At 43.0% G+C, this 20,251-nt stretch overlaps 1 protein-coding gene across 1 annotated transcript; it reads right to left on the bottom strand.

Annotated features, from left to right (window-relative positions):
* Nucleotides 1–709: 709 nt before the first annotated feature.
* LOC110532304 (tyrosine-protein phosphatase non-receptor type 18) lies at nt 710–20,251 on the bottom strand. Its single transcript, XM_021616072.2, has 15 exons — nt 20,017–20,251; nt 9,956–10,064; nt 9,765–9,841; nt 9,137–9,232; nt 8,924–8,962; nt 8,718–8,786; nt 6,489–6,551; nt 5,590–5,732; nt 5,147–5,213; nt 4,909–4,986; nt 4,696–4,785; nt 3,640–3,725; nt 1,758–2,086; nt 1,459–1,548; nt 710–1,248 (listed from the first exon to the last, which is right to left on the bottom strand). The coding sequence occupies exons 1-15, from the start codon at nt 20,098–20,100 to the stop codon at nt 1,175–1,177; spliced, it is 1,494 nt and encodes a 497-aa protein (XP_021471747.1). The 5' UTR covers nt 20,101–20,251; the 3' UTR covers nt 710–1,174.

The raw sequence follows: 20,251 nt of genomic DNA, 5'->3' as shown, positions 1-20,251 counted from the left end.
TATTCCGCTTTAGTGCATTTTAATGTGTGTGTGTGTGTGAAGCTGAGTGAGGGGTTGCTATGAGATAGCTGGAGGCTTGGGTTGAGAAGCCATGGCAGAAGGTCATTAGATTCTCATTTCACATTAGCATCTGCTGAATGGGATTAGCCATCCAGCCGAGTTTAAACCCCTGACATGCCACAGGCTCTGCCAACTAGAAAATGGAGTGGTCATTAGCAACACCCCCTCAAGTGTCTCTTTTTTTCTGCCTAAATCCAATACACTCTCACTTTCTGATGCTCCTCCCAGCATTGGGTCTCCATGGTGGGGTAGAAAAAATATGTTATTGTGGGCAAGTTTCTATAGGAACATGACATAGGACCACACATTTAAACCAGTGGCTATAATTGGATAGATATTGAGGTGTATTGCAGACTTGATGTCCAGAGACTGCTCCCAGTTTTCTTCTGCATACAGTATTAGCTTAGTATCTGGAAGATATACAAATGTTAATTTCAGAGTATAAGAAGCTGGCTTTCGATAGATTTCTGTGACTGAAACATCATAGCTTTGAAGAGGTCAATCTTCAAAGATGCACAGAATGTCCAACAAACTCTTTTCCAGTACAGTACACAGTTTTTACTGTGATCACAAGAACATTTAATGTATCTACATGTACACTGCAATTATTGTGTGGTACACAGAGCTAATACAAAGACTTATTTCAAAGAACCTTGAAGAAATTGTTGTCTTTATTGTAAGTCCTTGTTACCAGCAATTAGTAGACATCAAGGGCAATAAAGCATGAGTCTCCCTGTGAAAACACATTTTACAATACCTGAAACGTCAATAATGGAAAAAACTAATTATCTCCTGTTACTATAGTGCCACCTGTTGGTTACTACAATCACACTATAGCAGCACTGCACTTCAATCGGTAAATGGTATTCAAAACCAATACCTGTCTCAGAATTGAAAGTGGTTTAATATAGTTTTTTCGTTCATCAGTAATATAAATCACAAGAACTGAAATATATACAGACTCAAATGGGTTACAAAAGATAGATAGATAGTTAACTGTATTTCTGTGATCACATACAGTAGATGTTCACAGCAAGTAAAAATAAATAAAGAGCCCATTCCCATTGCTTGTCAAACATAAAGATGTGTCCAGGCCTGGTATATGGCTGCTATGTCATCTCTCCACACGACTCCACTCTGCCGGTGGATCCCGAGGCCCTTTGGGTTTTTTAATGCGACAGTTGAACTCTGAGGGAAAGTTGAGAAGTGTGGTTGGAATTACTTTAAGACACCTGCAAGTGCATCTAACATATGACATAGCCTTGTTTTGACATCCAGTCGCAATCATTTTACTCATGAGATTCTGAGGAAATGGATATTACATTGGGTAGCTATAATGGCTTTAGATACAGTATATGACATTGGACAACATTATTAGAAAGACAAGCAGATATTCACCCATGCTACCAGGAGTGCAGCTGTTGGTCATTCGTTTGATGGGATTTGAGACATACTCATAGTCATCTTCGGCCGAGGAATAACCATCAGCTAGAAAAAAAGCAAACGAGAAGAACCAGTAAGACATTTTCCACATAAACAGTTCAACATGGCCGTCAAGGAATTGTTACTTTCAAGAAACCTGAAAGTATTGGTCACTAGATCTAGATTGCAATATTTTGTGCAGGGCACTGATGACACAAACAAAACCATAGCTGGCCTCACATTGGTCTCCAAACACTGCCCTGAAATTCTCTCACCTGCGACCAGCTCATAGCCACTCTGGTCCTCCCCTGCCGAGGCCTCAGCTAGCCTGTGATTGGCTAGTCCGGCTGTGTCATATATGGGTGAGACAGCTGGTGGCGGTTTGGCTGGAAGACACCTGCTCTTGGGCTTGACCATGCTGTAAAGAGCACCTACATGGCATTTTGGGACGCCCAGCTCTTCGTTGTCATAGTGATGGAGACCTGCCAGAGGGGCGGTGGAAGAGGCTGGTGGCGGGAGCTGTTTGGACTTGTTGACCATGGCATATACGTCATTCATCTTTTGCTGACGAGGCCGAGGCGCTCTGTACTGCACATTAGAATATCTAAAGAGGAGTAGATATCAATATCAATTCACACAAACAGCGAAAAGCAAAAAGGTACAAATATAGCCTTGTTGTTTCTACCCTACACACCAGATGGTCATGCCTATTATATAAGAGACTGGAATTTCATTACCAAGTCTGTTTTCTTTTGGAGCATCTACAGCAGATCTTTGCTAGTAGGATAGTAGAAATTAAGATTGATAAGGAATTGCAGCTTTACCATGATGATTTCCTACTAACTATATTATTGTTTACAGAGAAATAGATAATTTTTCTCTAAGCCTGTGATGCGAGCTGAGGGATTTTCAGTAGCAGTTTAACATATGGGAGGGAGGAGAGAGGGTGTGAAAGTGAAATTTAACAGCCCAGTTTGTCACTTCCTCTGCAACATGATGAATGTTTAGTAGTACAAGCATGGTGAAATCCTTCTGCTTCATTAATCATAAGGACGTTGTGTCCTAAAGTTCTGTTAAATGTTAATCTAAAGCTAACTGGATTAAAGTAATGTTTTATTCAAGATCATCAATGTGTACCACAACACAGTATTTCAATATGCAGTACATATTTCAATGTAGCCAACTAATTGCTTAACTGTCAAGGCAAGGAAGGTGTGTACATATTGTAACAATCAACTACTATGAAATAGTACTACATAACTTGGTGTTGATAAGCCTACGTACACTTAAACGTCATACCCTACACACCATAGTGTAAAGCACGCAAACATAAAACTGTTGTACTGCAAACTAAAATAGAAGACTGTGAACTCACTTGAACAAAACGGGAAGCATTCTTTCTTCCCTTGTCTCAAAACTCTCCATCTCTATCAACCCGGAGTCAACTTCCCCCATTGTGTCTGAGCACCTTACTGTGGTATCATTAACTCAGGCTGCTTATTAAAGTCACAACTGTTGTTGTAATTGTGTGTAATACAATCACACAGTGTAGTGTACAGCAAGCAGTTTATCAGTTATACTGGCGGGCCCCGGTGGCAATACATTTATAAATGCTTACCTTTACTTGGAAGAGCTGCAGTGTTGGATAGCTTTAGTCAGCTACCTAACATAAATAGCATTCCTCTCTGTCATTCCTCTCTCGCAGGTTGTTGAGTAGGCTAAATTAGCTGCATTAGCTAAGTAAGTGAAAGGTAAACTAAGAAGAAGAAAAAAGAACGTCCTACGGAAGTTGTCATAATTACTGTGTAAGTCTACGAAAAGGTTTGAGAACCATGAGCCTCCTACTGTAGGTTTTGTATTAAAGTCTATGTACCCAGAGGAAGATGGAAAATAGCTGTCCTCCAGCTACACAATAGTGCTGAGATTGTGAGATTGCTGTTGAGGCTACTGTAGAACTTCATTGCAAAACAATGTGTTTTAATCAGTTATTTGGTAACATATATTTGGTGATATATTTAGTATAGTTTGATCTAAAAATTATAACATTTTTATGTTTCACTATTAAAAAAAAAGAAATTCACTGAGTAGAATGGTCCTCCCCTTCCTCCACTGAAGAAAATCATTTGTTTCAAAGTTCATGTGTCCATGAACTCTTACCTTTCTGCAAGTGTCTGAGCGATGGCTGATGTTGTCGGTGGAGATGTCTTCACAGATGCAACATCATCATATAAAGGTTGGTTACTCTATTCAGAACAAAATCAACAGTACATCAGAGAGTTATAGGACTTTGTCTCTCAAATTCAGGCGCTGCTCTGTCTGAAAATGGGTGAACAATGATTTTAATGTGCCAGCACTACATATAGAGGAAGCATGCAGGCTGGATGTTTCCTGCTTAACATTTCTCTTTTTTTCCTAACTCAACTCATCACATTGAAATTTCAGAGAGAAGTGTAATCCAGTATGATCTGATGAAATGGGTTTTTGTCACAGAAAAACTCACACACTGGCAGCTGAAGTTATTTTCAAACTGTATCAGCTTTGATCTCATGCAGCTTTCTGACTGCATCACAGACATGCCAATAATTACCATAATCAGGGTTTGGGAGTAACTGATTACATGTAATCTGATTACAAAAAAACGGTAACTGTAGTCGGTTACATAATGTCATCAGATTACAGATACTTTTGAAAAACTATATGATTACTTACTGGATTACTTTTAAATTCAGAAAGGATGTTTGTGGGGGGAAACAATTGATAAAAGCATTGATAAAAGATGCAAGTTTAAATTTGTTCCACCTGAGCGAGTCTGACCACAAGTCAGAGACCACTATAATAACACACCAAATGGGTTTGATGGATCCTTTTTGTCTTCTTCTAATGCCTCTTAAGGGGAAAGTAATCCAAATGTAACTTAAAGCAATCAGATTACATTACTGAGTTTGGGTAATCCAAAAGTTATATTACTGATTATAATTTTGGACAGGTAACTAGTAAATGCAATGGATTACATTTAGATAGACCTACCCAACCCTGACAATAATACTGCATGCCCTCTCATGTCATTGCTTTAGTAAAGCTTGCTTGACCATGAATACCAGTATGGCATGTGCTGAATACTGTGTTGTAGAAAGGCTAACACCTGGGGGTTGGAAATAGCAATTACAAAAACATTATAGTATGGTTGAACAAAAGTAGCAGTTTCTGTCTTACCTTGGTGAGATTCTGGGAGTTGTTCTCAGCTGACCGTAAAGCCTTCTCAAACATATAAGCCACGGCAGAAAACACAAACCGATACTGTTCCTGAGTGGAGAGATGGGAAAAATATTATTTCCACAGTAGAGTATTTCAGTATGTACTATAACACATAGATGTAAATAAACACCATTTTGATCTGATATTAAATGATGTCTGATAATAAAATACCTTTGTCTGAACTGCTGATGGCCTCTGACTCCTTAGTTCCACTACAATCTTCATGATACTGAAATCTTCTTTAATTTGCTGGTGTGGAAACATGGATTTACCAAAAAACTCACTTATCGTTTTTACAGTTTGTATTGTTCTTGTTTTATTATTCATCGGTGCAGTATACACATGTTTTGTTAAACCAATTCTCTAAAGGATGCCATCAATGTACTGTCCTGAACATAAGTAGTAATACCTTTGTGACAAGAAGATCGTGAACATAATCCAAGGCACAAATCACCCCTGTTCTTCCACAACCAGCACTGGAAATACAAGAGAAAAATACCTGCTTCATTTATCGCTCTGATAACACTAGAACATAACCACAGACGGCCACAACATGGACATGGAGTCATATGAGTCGACGGACCACATCAGGTCCTGAATATTTAACATTTCTCACTTCATTTAAATTGCGTCATTAAAATGCATTGAGCTCAAGGAGTACATGTGGCCTCGTGATAAACAACATTAAATTATATGCATGGATGAATTTTAATGGGCATATGGATCATAATCTGTCTGAGCATGATCATTACATCTCAGAGCACAAAAAGCCCACCAGGCAGACAGTAATGACAGCTTGGCATTTTGGGCTGTGCTGTATCAAATGTACTGTACAGTAGGAGACAAACAAACCTGCAGTGGATGAGAACAGGGCTAGTGTTGTTTCCTTGGTCTTTGCGCACCATATCCATCATTCCTAAAATACCATAAACGGTGTATGGAACGTCATGATCAGGCCAAGCTGTGTATTGGAATTGAGATATTTTCCGTGTTTCCTAGCACAAAACATAGTTTGCATTACTACCGTACCAAGCAAAAGAACGGTAACTGCTCATTTTGTCAAAAATTAGTTATTGACATTTTTTATACATTAAATATATGCTTTATCATGTGGACAAATATCCTGCCTACATTGTGTTGTGTTATGGAGAAAATGGGGGTTATGTTTACAGTAACTGGAAAAAGGTAGTAACTGCCATCACTCAATTCAGTTACTACCTTTTACCTTGGTTTCACTGAGCTTTGGACTGCAGTGTCCACGGTTTACCATGGTATTATTTATTATTCTTTACTGATACAAAATATATGACACTGACAGCCACGTACATAAATATATTAACACAAGTTTGTGTAAAAAAATATATACAGTATATATATATTCCAGTGGGTGTACCAAGCAAGAAGGCAGTAACTGCCGTCTAGGGTCAAAGGTCATGTCAGGGGTCAGGGTCAATATTAATAAAAAATAACCTCATAGTAACAATAAAACATAGTAACAATAAAACAACTTTGAAGTAATTTTTCTCAGTTTCACTCTCTGAGCAAATACTGCTAATTTGCTTGGTCAGGCAGATTACTTCACTGGCTCCCTCATTCAACTTCCTGTAAATTTACAAACAATGTGAGATTATCCAAAGTGAATAACGGTTGTTGGAAAATACTGATTAAATTCAACCATTTTGAAGAATTGTGTAACTAGTGCTGCACAGAAATAAAACAATATTTCCCCTTTTTCATAGTTGGACACGTACCTCATGATATCTCACTGTCAGAGTGCGGAAAACTACTTCCTCATTTGGGCTGGATTCCTCAAACTGAAAAGACATTTCACTAAACATTTTCTAGTGTTTCCTGAAACAGATCCCTGTGTTCTATGCAGACAACAACATATGGGTCAATGTGCAGTGCCATGAAATAACAAAACAGAGTACACTTAGTTCACAGGTGTTAGGTAAAAATGGACTCTTCATGAATAGTTTCAGAAGACTATAGGGCAACAGCACTATGTGCACACTGGAACATTGGTGTGGGAGGCAACCCGTCTGTCTAGAGACACCATATTTCATCAATAGTAATACAACTGTGCACAAACACTACCGTTCAAAAGTTTGAGGTCACATAGAAATGTCATTGTTTAAAAACCCCTTTTTACCCCTTTTCCTCCCCAATTTCGTGGTATCCAATTGTTTTAGTAGCTACTATCTTGTCTCATCGCTACAACTCCCGTACGGGCTCGGGAGAGACGAAGGTTGAAAGTAATGCGTCCTCCGATACACAACCCAACCAAGCCGCACTGCTTCTTAACACAGCGCCATCCAACCCAGAAGCCAGCCTCACCAATGTGTTGGAGGAAACACCGTGCACCTGGCAACCTTGGTTAGCGCGCACTGCGCCCGGCCCGCCACAGGAGTCGCTGGTGCGCGATGAGACAAGGATTTCCCTACCGGCCAAACGAACCCAGAGTCTCTGATGGCACAGCTGGCGCTGCAGTACAGCGCCCTTAACCACTGCGCCACCCGGGAGGCCAAAATGTCCTTGTTTTTGAAAGAAAAGTACATTTTTTGGCCATTAAAATAACATCAAATTGATCAGAAATACAGTGTAGACATTGTTAATGTCACAAATGACTATTGTAGTTGGAAACAGCAGTACTTTTATGGAATATCTACATAGGCGTACAGAGGCCCGTTATCAGCAACCATCACTCCTGTGTTCCAATGACACGTTGTGTTAGCTAATCCACGTTTATCATTTTAAAAGGTGAATTGATAATTAGAAAACCTTTTTGCAATTATGTTAGCACAGCTGAAAACTGTTGTGCTGTCACGACTTCCGCCGAAGTTGGTGCCTCTCCTTGTTCGGCGGTCGTCGTCACCGGCTTTCTAGCTGCCCCCGATCCACGTTTCTGTTTCCATTTGTTATGTCTTGATTTGTTATTTGTTATGTCTGGTTCCCATTACGTTATTATTATTTCCCTATTTAACCCTCTGGTTCTCATTATGTTTTGTGCGTGATTGTTCCTGGTTTTGTGTTCGTCTTTTGTGTTAGGGTTTGTTATCCCTGCGTGGATTTATTGGCTGTTTATTTTTTCTGAGTAAAGTACGTTATTTTACTCAGTTCTGTGTCCTGCGCCTGACTCCGTCCTCATCTCTGCACATCTGACACTTGACATGTGCTTATTATAGAAGCAATAAAACTGGCCTTCTTTAGACATGTTGAGTACCTGGAGTGTCACCATTTGTGGGTTAATTTACAGGCTCAAAATGGCCAGAAACAAATAACTTTCTTCTGAAACTTGTCAGTCTATTCTTGTTCTGAGAAATTAAGGGTATTCCATGCGAGAAATTGCCAAGAAACTGAAGATCTCATACAACACTGTGTACTATTTCCTTCACAGAACATCACAAACTGGCTCTAACCAGAATAGAAAGAGGAGTGGGAGGCCCCGGTGCACAACTGAGGCCAGCATCCCGGAGTCACCGCTTCACTGTTGACGGTGAGACTGGTGTTTTGCCGGTACTATTTAATGAAGCTGCCAGTTGAGGACTTGTCAGGCATCTGTTTCTCAAACTAGACACTCTAATAGAATAGCTTTCATTTTTGAGAACAAGAATAGACTGATGAGTTTCAGAAGAAAGTTATTTGTTTCTAGCCATTTTGAGCCTGTAATCGAACCCAAAAATGGTGATGCTCCAGATACTCAACGAGTCTAAAGAAGGCCAGTTGTATTGCTTCTTTAATCAGTACAACAGTTTTCAGCTTTGCTAACATAATTGCAAAAGGGTTTTCTAATGATTAATTAGCCTATTAAAATAATAAACTTAAAAAGCCAACACAACGTGCCATTGGAACACAGGAGTGATGGTTGCTGATAATGGGCCTCTGTACACCTATGTCGATATTCCATAAAAAATCTGTTGTTTCCAGCTACAATAGTGATTTACATACAATATAATGAAGATATACTGACAAACACTTACATTTGACACAATAAAGGGACCAAAATGGGTTGTTTCTTTGAAAGTAGTCCAGTAGCACTCACACTTTTTCTACAAAAAGACATTGAATAAAATGTTAAGTGGACACAAGCATCAGAATTATACAGTTCATAAATCTTACAGTACACTAATACGTTTACACTCCCACTGTGCCTTTTTCAACAAGAGGTGACTAAAAGGGCATTTACTTTTCCCATTTCAATTTCTCTGCAAGCCATGATTATGACCTAAAACAGGGAGAGAAAATATGGCAAGCATAAGATATGGAGACAATTCTCCCATTATTCATCTTTTAGTGTCATTTTTTCCTATGTATTTAGTAATAGAGTAAATTATATGGAAACAGAGCTACTGTACAAGCTGCACTACATGTATATAAAGCTGAAAATGATCTTCCATACCTTTACATCATACTGCCAAATCATTCGCCAGAAGTCCACCAAAGTGTGTCTCAGAGGCCCTTGGGTCGCTATGTATTTTTTGGTCTTTGTTGCACCCTAGAGGAGAGATTAAATAAAGCAATCCGTTTAAAGGGCAACTGCTTTTTAAAAACAACAAATCCCTTTGAAAATGGCCTATGTGACATCGATATGAGTCAAAAACAGTTATTCTAGTGTCAAAATGTACTACACAGTGTAAATAGGATCATTTTGGTCATAAAGTCAGTCTGGTCTAAAATGGAGTTTGGAACATCTGTGTGTCACAACGGGTGAATTAAGGTTGGGTTTTGATGATGTCCATTTGCCCACAAACATATGGGTGAACAAATTAATTACTGATTTATCTTGAATCATTCTGGGGATTTTGATGAAAGAAAATAGGCTTCCCTGTCTACAGTGTCTCATGGGGACAAACATCATTAACCAAATGTGGAATCTGTCAAGAAACACACCTCTAAGACTGAAATAAATTTGTTCTAATAAGCAACAGAAAAACACAGGTGCCAATCGATGTGTTCAGTGACTCTTTCAGATTGAGCTGAATGATGATACAAAATAGGACTGTTACTAAATGCGAGCAATACTGTACCTTAATGAAGCTGGCGTTGATATAGTCAAAATCATTCTCATTTGTCAGTAGAGTCAGGGGCACACGGGTCTGGTCATCTATATAAAAATACATGAGTTTTTGTTCAGATAAGTTTAATATTAAGCAAGAATCAAATGTTCAATTAGAGTAAAAAACAACAACAGTTTGTATGCCTCTATTGTGGTGCTTACATGGTAAAATGTCTCTGTAACGGTTCTTCTTTACATTCTCCATCAGTTGCCCCGCTATCGTGGTAAGGCCAAAATCTTTCTTGATGACAGAAGTCTGAGCACGAATATTCTACAAACAAATAAAGACAAACATAACACATGAAAGCTGAGTTTGGGAGAAATGTCCATTGTAAAAGTGAAAGTCACCCAGTAAAATACTACTCGAGTAAAAGTCTAAAAGTATTTGGTTTTAACTATACTTAAGTATCAAAAGTAAATGTAGTTGCAAAAATATCCTTAAAAATCAAAAGGAAAAGTTCAAATAATTTCAAATTCCTTATATTAAGCAAACCAGACAGCACAAATGTTTTTAGTTTTTATTTAAGGATAGCTAGCGGCACACTTCAACACTTATTTACAAATGAAGCATTTATGTTTCATGAGTCTGCCAGATAAGAGGCGGTAGGGATGACCAGGAATGTTCTCTCGATGAGTGTGTGAATTGGAACATTTTCCTGTCCTACTAAGCATTCTAAATATAATGAGTACTTTTGGGTGTCAGGAAAAATGTATGGAGTAAAAAGTACATTATTTTATTTAGGAATGTAGTCAAGTAAAGGTAAAAGTAGTCAAAAATATAAAGAGTAAAGTAAAGTACAGATACAGTGGACTGTATTCGATACACTGCCGATTTTGCAGGTTTTCCTACTTACAAAGCATGTAGAGGTCTGTAATTTTTATCATAGGTACACTTCAACTGTGAGAGACGGAATCTAAATAAAAAAAATCCAGAAAATCACATTGTATGATTTTTAAGTCATTAATTTGCATTTTATTGCATGGCATAAGTATTTGATACATCAGAAAAGCAGAACTTAATATTTGGTACAGAAACCTTTGTTTGCAATTACAGAGATCATATGTTTCCTGTAGTTCTTGACCAGGTTTGCACACACTGCAGCAGGGATTTTGGCCCACTCCTCCATACAGACCTTCTCCAGATCCTTCAGGTTTCGGGGCTGTCGCTGGGCAATACGGACTTTCAGCTCCCTCCAAAGACTTTCTATTGGGTTCGGGTCTGGAGACTGGCTAGGCCACTCCAGGACCTTGAGATGCTTCTTACGGAGCCACTCCTTAGTTGCCCTGGCTGTGTGTTTCGGGTCATTGTCATGCTGGAAGACCCAGCCACGACCCAGCTCTTACTGAAGGAAGGAGGTTGTTGGCCAAGATCTTGCGATACATGGCCCCATCCATCCTCCCCTCAATAGGGTGCAGTCGTCCTGTCCACTTTGCAGAAAAGAATGCTGTTTCCACCTCCATGCTTCACGGTTGGGATGGTTGTACTCATCCTTCTTCTTCCTCCAAACACGGCGAGTGGAGTTTAGACCAAAAAACTATATTTTTGTCTCATCAGACCACATGACCTTCTCCCATTCCTCCTCTGGATCATCCAGATGGTCATTGGCAAACTTCAGACGGGCCTGGACATGAGCTGGCTTGAGCAGGGGGACCTTGCGTGCGCTGCAGGATTTTAATCCATGACGGCGTAGTGTGTTACTAATGGTTTTCTTTGAAACTATGGTCCCAGCTCTCTTAAGGTCATTGACCAGGTCCTGCCGTGTAGTTCTGGGCTGATCCCTCACCTTCCTCAAGGATCATTTTTTTTGTTATTGAATTTTTACCCCTTTTTCTCCCCAATTTCGTGGTGTCCAATTGTTGTAGTAGCTACTATCTTGTCTCATCGCTACAACTCCCGTACGGGCTCGGGAGAGACGAAGGTTGAAAGTCATGCATCCTCCGATACACAACCCAACCAAGCCGCACTGCTTCTTAACACAGCGCGCATCCAACCCGGAAGCCAGCCGCACCAACGTGCACCTGGCAACCTTGGTTAGCGCGCACTGCGCCCGGCCTGCCACAGGAGTCGCTGGTGCGCGATGAGACAAGGACATCCCTACCGACCAAGCCCTCCCTAACCCGGACAACGCTAGGCCAATTGTGCGCCGCCCCACGGACCTCCCGGTCGCGGCCGGGCGCAATCCCAGAGTCTCTGATGGCACAGCTGGCGCTGCAGTACAGCGCCCTTAACCACTGCGCCACCCGGGAGGCCCGATTCCTCATGATCATTGATGCCCCACAAGGTGAGATCTTGCATGGAGTCCCAGACCGATGGTGATTGGCCCTTCATCTTGAACCTCTTCCATTTTCTAATAATTGCGCCAACAGTTGTTGCCTTCTCACCAAGCTGCTTGCCTATTGTCCTGTAGCCCATCCCAGCCTTGTGCAGGTCTACAATTTTATCCCTGATGACCTTACACAGCTCTCTGGTCTTGGCCATTGTGGAGAGGTTGGAGTCTGTTTGATTGAGTGTGTGGACAGGTGTCTTTTATACTGGTAACGAGTTCAAACAGGTGCAGTTAATACAGGTAATGAATGGAGAACAGGAGGGTTTCTTAAAGAAAAACTAACAGGTCTGTGAGAGCCGGAATTCTTACTGGTTGGTAGGTGATCAAATACTTATGTCATGCAATAAAATGCAAATGAATTACTTAAAAATCATACAATGTGATTTTCTGGATTTTTGTTTTAGACATGCTTTGTAAGTAAGAAAACCTGTCAAATCGGCAGTGTATCAAATACTTGTTCTCCCCACTGTACATCAAAAATGACTTAAGTAGTACTTTAAAGTATTTTTACTTAAGTACTTTACACAACTGCATACAGTGATATCTAAGATGTTACACATGAAACATATAAGAAGCCCTTAGCTTAGTGCAAGAACTCACAATCCAATTTACGCAGGAGCTTACATGTACAGTATCTGAGAAATGAAAGGCCCCTGAGTGGAAATAGACTTGTCTTTGTCAACCCCCCAAAAATATTGGTTGCTTACACATATTTTGCAAACGTTTTCGTGGGTGTGGTGAAATATCAGAATAAACACATAAAAACCTGTGGTGTCTGCTTTTCACCACAGATGTCTGTGTTAAGCTACTGTAATGTGGAACCAGTAAAGAAAGGCTGGGCAGTTATGTGATAACACAGGTCTCTTCACAGCCTACAATAGACATCATTACATTATTACATGACCACCATTTCTCACTTTGCGCATTCTGTCACTTGAATTGGGCTACTTAGTAAAGAGTTCACCTGTATTACTATTTTGGTCATTGTTGTCATTGATTCAACATACAAACATAACCATGTTTATTGATAAGAATCTAGCTCTGGAAATTAAAAGACACTGACATCATTCACAATGGACCAGTAGGGCTGAAAGGGCACTGCTGTAACAAGGAAATGTTAGTGGACTCAGTGTTAATAGATAACTCACTTTGCAACCTAAATGAGGAACAAAATGACTAGCCTACCTATCTTGAAACAGAGGTTCAGATGTAACAAAAACCTACAGTAGCTAGAGTTGAAGTCGGAAGTTTACATACACTTAGGTTGGAGTCAACCACTCCACAAATGTCTTGTTAACAAACTATAGTTTTGGCAAGTCGGTTAGGACATCTACTGTGCGCATGACACAAGTCATTTTTCCAACAATTGTTTACAGACAAATTATTTCACTTGTAATTCACTGTATCACAATTCTAGTGGGTCAGACGTTTACATACACTAAGTTGACTGTGCCTTTAAACAGCTTGGAAAATTCCTGAAAATTATGTCATGGCTTTAGAGGTTCTGATAGGCTAATTGACATCCTTTGAGTCAATTGGAGGTGTACCTGTGGATGTATTTCAAGGCCTACCTTCAAACTCAGTGCCTCTTTGCTTGACATCATGGGAGAATCAAAAAGAAATCAGCAAAGATCTCAGAAAAATTATTGTAGACCTCCACAAGTCTGGGTCATCCTTGGGAGCAATTTCCAAACACCTGAAGGGACCACGTTCATCTGTACAAACAATAGTATGCAAGTATAAACACCATGGGACCACGTAGTCATCATACCACTCAGGAAGGAGGCGCATTCTGTCTCCTAGAGATGAACGTACTTTGGTGCGAAAAGTGCAAATCAATCCCAGAACAACAGCAAAGGACCTTGTGAAGATGCTGGAAGTAACAGGTACAAAAGTATCTATATCCACAGTAAAACGAGTCCTATATCGACATAACCTGAAAGGCCGCTCAGCAAGGAAGAAAACCGCCATAAAAAAGCCAGACTACGTTTTGCAACTGCACATGGGGACAAAGATTGTACTTTTTTGAGAAATGTCCTCTGGTCTGATGAAACAAAAATATAACTGTTTGGCCATAATGACCATCGTTACATTTGTAGGAAAAAGGGAGAGGCTTGCAAGCCAAAGAATACCTTGACTCAGTTACACCAGCTCTGTCAGGAGGAATGAGCCAAAATTCACCAAACTTATTGTGAGAAGCTTGTGGAAGGCTACCCGAAACGTTTGACCCAAGTTAAACCATTTAAAGGCAATGCTACCAAATACTAATTGAGTGTATGGAAACTTCTGACCCACTGGGAATGTGATGAAATAAATAAAAGCTGAAATAAATAATTCTCTCTAATATTATTCTGACGTTTCACATTCTTAAAATAAAGTGGTGATCCTAACTGACCTAAGACAAGGAATTTTTACTCGGGTGAAATGTTAGGAATTGTTGAAAACTGAGTTTAAATGTATTTTGCATGTAAACTTCTGACTTTAACTGTAAATAAACTTCTGCAAATGTCACTATTCAATGTTTTGTCAAAATAAAACTGAATTAGTGGTTTACTTCTATGTACACTTCTTTCTCAATGTGCCTTAAAGACTTAATCCACTGATTTGAAAGGTTTTGTTACGGTGCGTGAATGAGGACCCAAAAGCGAATTAACGTAAACAGAGCTTCTTTAATGACAAAACATAGGTAGGCTCAGATGGACCGGCAGATTCCGACAGGACAGGACAAGGTTGCAGCAAACATGACGATAGTCTGGTTCAGGCATGAATAACACAAACAAGAATCCGACAAAGACAGGAGCAAAAACAGAGCGAGATATAGAGGACTAATCAGAGGGAAAAAGGGAACAGGTGGGAAAAGGGGTGACGAGGTAGTTAGGAGGAGACAAGGAACAGCTGGGGGAAAGAGGGGGAGAAAAGGTAACCTAATAACGACCAGCAGAGGGAGACAGGGTGAAGGGAAAGGACAGAAACAAGACACAACATGACAATACATGACAGTACCCCCCCACTCACCGAGCGCCTCCTGGCGCACTCGAGGAGGAAACCTGGCGGCAACGGAGGAAATCCTCGATCAGCGCACGGTCCAGCACGTCCCGAGAGGGAACCCAACTCCTCTCCTCAGGACCGTACCCCTCCCAATCTACTAGGTACTGATGACCACGGCCCCGAGGACGCATGTCCAAAATCCTACGGACCCTGTAGATGGGTGCGCCCTCGACAAGGATGGGGGGGGGGGGGGGGGAAGACGAGCGGGGGCGCGAAGAACGGGCTTGATACAGGAGACATGGAAGACCGGGTGGACGCGACGAAGATATCGCGGAAGAAGAAGTCGAACTGCGACAGGATTAATGATCTGAGAAATACGGAACGGACCAATGAACCGCGGGGTCAACTTGCGAGAAGCGGTCTTAAGGGGAAGGTTCTGAGTGGAGAGCCAAACTCTCTGACCGCGACAATATCTAGGACTCTTAGTTCTACGCTTATTAGCAGCCCTCACAGTCTGCGCCCTATAACGGCAAAGTGCAGACCTGACCCTCTTCCAGGTGCGCTCGCAACGTTGGACAAAAGCCTGAGCGGAGGGGACGCTGGACTCGGCGAACTGAGATGAGAACAGCGGAGGCTGGTACCCGAGGCTACTCTGAAAAGGAGATAGCCCGGTCGCAGACGAAGGAAGCGAGTTGTGGGCGTATTCTGCCCAGGGGAGCTGTTCTGACCAAGACGCAGGGTTGCGAAAAGAAAGACTGCGTAAGATGCGACCAATAGTCTGATTGGCCCGTTCTGCTTGACCGTTAGACTGGGGGTGAAAGCCGGAAGAGAGACTGACGGAAGCCCCAATCAAACGGCAAAACTCCCTCCAAAATTGAGACGTGAATTGCGGACCTCTGTCCGAAACGACGTCTGACGGAAGGCCATGAATTCTGAAAACATTCTCGATGATGATTTGTGCCGTCTCTTTAGCAGAAGGAAGCTTAGCAAGGGGAATAAAATGAGCCGCCTTAGAGAACCTGTCGACAACCGTAAGAATAACAGTCTTCCCCGCTGACGAAGGCAGTCCGGTGACAAAATCTAAGGCGATGTGAGACCACGGTCGAGAGGGAATGGGAAGCGGCCTGAGACGGCCGGCAGGAGGGGAGTTACCGGACTTAGTCTGCGCGCAGACCGAACAAGCAGCCACGAAGCGACGCGTGTCATGCTCCCGGGTGGGCCACCAAAAACGCTGGCGAATGGAAGCAAGCGTACCCCGAACGCCAGGGTGGCCGGCTAACTTGGCAGAGTGAGCCCACTGAAGAACGGCCAGACGAGTAGGAATGGGAACGAAAAGAAGGTTCCTAGGACAAGCGCGCGGCGACGGAGTTGAGTGAGTGCTTGCTTTACCTGCCTCTCAATTCCCCAGACAGTCAACCCGACAACACGCCCCTCAGGGAGAATCCCCTCGGGGTCAGTGGAGGCTTCTGAAGAACTGAAGAGACGAGATAAAGCATCAGGCTTGGTGTTCTTAGAGCCCGGACGATAAGAAATCACGAACTCGAAACGAGCGAAAAACAGCGCCCAGCGCGCCTGACGCGCATTAAGTCGTTTGGCAGAACGGATGTACTCAAGGTTCCTATGGTCAGTCCAAACGACAAAAGGAACGGTCGCCCCCTCCAACCACTGTCGCCATTCGCCTAGGGATAAGCTGAAGGCAAGCAGTTCGCGGTTTCCCACATCATAGTTACGTTCCGACGGCGACAGGCGATGAGAAAAATACGCGCAAGGGTGGACCTTGTCGTCAGAGAGGGAGCGCTGAGAAAGAATGGCTCCCACGCCCACCTCTGACGCGTCAACCTCGACAACGAACTGTCTAGTGACGTCAGGTGTAACAAGGATAGGTGCGGATGTAAAACGATTCTTGAGGAGATCAAAAGCTCCCTGGGCGGAAACGGACCACTTAAAGCACGTCTTGACAGAAGTAAGGGCTGTGAGAGAAGCTGCCACCTGACCGAAATTACGGATGAAACGACGATAGAAGTTCGCGAAGCCGAGAAAGCGCTGCAGCTCGACGCGTGACTTAGGGACGGGCCAATCAATGACAGCTTGGACCTTAGCGGGATCCATCTTAATGCCTTCAGCGGAAATAACAGAACCGAGAAAAGTGACGGAGGAGGCATGAAAAGAGCACTTCTCAGCCTTCACAAAAAGACAATTCTCTAAAAGGCGCTGGAGGACACGTCGAACGTGCTGAACATGAATCTGGAGTGACGGTGAAAAAATCAGGATATCGTCAAGGTAAACGAAAACAAAGATGTTCAGCATGTCTCTCAGGACATCATTGACTAATGCCTGAAAGACAGCTGGAGCGTTAGCGAGGCCGAAAGGAAGAACCCGGTATTCAAAGTGCCCTAACGGAGTGTTAAACGCCGTCTTCCACTCGTCCCCCTCCCTGATGCGCACGAGATGGTAAGCGTTACGAAGGTCCAACTTAGTGAAAAACCTGGCTCCCTGCAGGATCTCGAAGGCTGAAGACATAAGAGGAAGCGGATAACGATTCTTCACTGTTATGTCATTCAGCCCTCGATAATCTATGCAGGGGCGCAGGGACCCGTCCTTCTTCTTAACAAAAAAAAACCCCGCTCCGGCGGGAGAGGAGGAGGGGACTATGGTACCGGCGGCAAGAGCTACAGACAAATAATCTTCGAGAGCCTTACGTTCGGGAGCCGACAGAGAGTATAGTCTACCCCGGGGGGGAGTGGTTCCCGGAAGGAGATCAATACTACAATCATACGACCGGTGTGGAGGAAGAGAGGTGGCCCTGGACCGACTGAACACCGTGCGCAGATCGTGATATTCCTCCGGCACCCCTGTCAAATCACCAGGCTCCTCCTGTGAAGAAGAGACAGAGGAAACAGGAGGGATAGCAGACATTAAACATTTCACATGACAAGAGACGTTCCAGGAGAGGATAGAATTACTAGACCAATTAATGGAAGGATTATGACAAACTAGCCAGGGATGGCCCAAAACAACAAGTGTAAAAGGTGAACGAAAAATTAAAAAAGAAATGGTTTCGCTATGATTACCAGAAACAGTGAGGGTTAAAGGTAGCGTCTCACGCTGAATCCTGGGGAGAGGACTACCATCCAGGGCGAACAAGGCCGTGGACTCCCTTAACTGTCTGAGAGGAATGTCATGTTCCCGAGCCCAGGTCTCGTCCATAAAACAGCCCTCCGCCCCAGAGTCTATTAAGGCACTGCAGGAAGCTGACGAACCGGTCCAGCGTAGATGGACCGACAAGGTAGTGCAGGATCTTGAAGGAGAGACAGGAGTAGTAGCGCTCACCAGTAGCCCTCCGCTTACTGATGAGCTCTGGCTTTTACTGGACATGAAGTGACAAAATGACCAGCAGAACCGCAATAGAGACAGAGGCGGTTGGTGATTCTCCGTTCCCTCTCCTTAGTCGAGATGCGGATACCTCCCAGCTGCATAGGCTCAGCACCCGAGCCGGCAGAGGAAGATGGTAGTGATGCGGAGAGGGGGGCAACGGAGAACGCGAGCTCCTTTCCATGAGCTCGGTGACGAAGATCAACCCGTCGCTCAATGCGAATAGCGAGTTCAATCAAGGAATCCACGCTGGAAGGAACCTCCCGGGAGAGAATCTCATCCTTTACCTCTGCGCGGAGACCCTCCAGAAAACGAGCGAGCAAAGCCGGCTCGTTCCAGCCACTGGAGGCAGCAAGAGTGCGAAACTCAATAGAGTAGTCTGTTATGGATCGATTACCTTGACATAGGGAAGACAGGGCCCTGGAAGCCTCCTCCCCAAAAACAGATCGATCAAAAACCCGTATCATCTCCTCCTTAAAGTCCTGATACTGGTTAGTACACTCAGCCCTTGCCTCCCAGATTGCCGTGCCCCACTCACGAGCCCGTCCAGTAAGGAGAGATATGACGTAGGCGACACGAGCAGTGCTCCTGGAGTAAGTGTTGGGCTGGAGAGAAAACACAATATCACACTGGGTGAGGAACGAGCGGCATTCAGTGGGCTCCCCAGAGTAACACGGCGGGTTATTGATTCTGGGCTCCGGAGATTCGAAAGCCCTGGAAGTGGCTGGTGGATCGAGGCGGAGATGGTGAACCTGTTCTGTGAGGTTGGAGACTTGGGTGGCCAGGGTCTCAACGGCATGTCGAGCAGCAGACAATTCCTGCTCGTGTCTGCCTAGCATCGCTCCCTGGATCTCGACGGCTGAGTGGAGAGGATCCGAAGTTGCTGGGTCCATTCTTGGTCGGATTCTTCTGTTACGGTGCGTGAATGAGGACCCAAAAGCGAATTAACGTAACACAAACAAGAATCCGACAAAGACAGGAGCAAAAACAGAGAGAGATATAGAGGACTAATCAGAGGGAAAAAGGGAACAGGTGGGAAAAGGGGTGACGAGGTAGTTAGGAGGAGACAAGGAACAGCTGGGGGAAAGAGGGGGAGAAAAGGTAACCTAATAACGACCAGCAGAGGGAGACAGGGTGAAGGGAAAGGACAGAAACAAGACACAACATGACAATACATGACAGGTTTGTGTTAAATAGGCTACATTCGAGATTGTGCATTTATTTATACTATAGAGAAAGCAAAGAGCCAACATGATTTTCAGCTTTATTACAGGGGAAACATCTGAGTAGCCTATTTTTCCTTTATCCTACCTTGCAGGTTTACCCCATCTGGACCAACCACATGTTGCACATCACAAAACATCATTAGACCTATTTTAACCAGTTAATTACAATCAATTTATGAATACACATGCCCTAAATCATATATTTTACATCTGAAAATATTGCCTGATCTTATTTGTCTATATATGGGAATTAATTATAAACTAACAATAGAGAGTTATGGTGATGGTCACACCAAGGGTTCCCACTTACAATATACTCAGATGAGATGTTGCCCTCCGCTCTGCTGTCATCTGCCAAGGACATCTGACCTACGAACCTCGATAGGTGCTCCATCTGCGCGACTATGGATGTCAATTTCACTTTTTAATTGCCAGGCAGTGGTTGACCGCTTTTGCCTATCAATACAATTCGAGACAAACGCAGAGCGCCTTGCCGCTCCCGTCTCTACCGCGATGATTAGCCTTTAAGTTCCGCGTGTACCTCT

Source organism: Oncorhynchus mykiss, chromosome 9, assembly GCF_013265735.2.
Source record: "Oncorhynchus mykiss isolate Arlee chromosome 9, USDA_OmykA_1.1, whole genome shotgun sequence".
Taxonomy (NCBI): Eukaryota; Metazoa; Chordata; class Actinopteri; order Salmoniformes; family Salmonidae; genus Oncorhynchus; species Oncorhynchus mykiss.
This window is presented reverse-complemented; position numbering and strand designations above follow the sequence as displayed.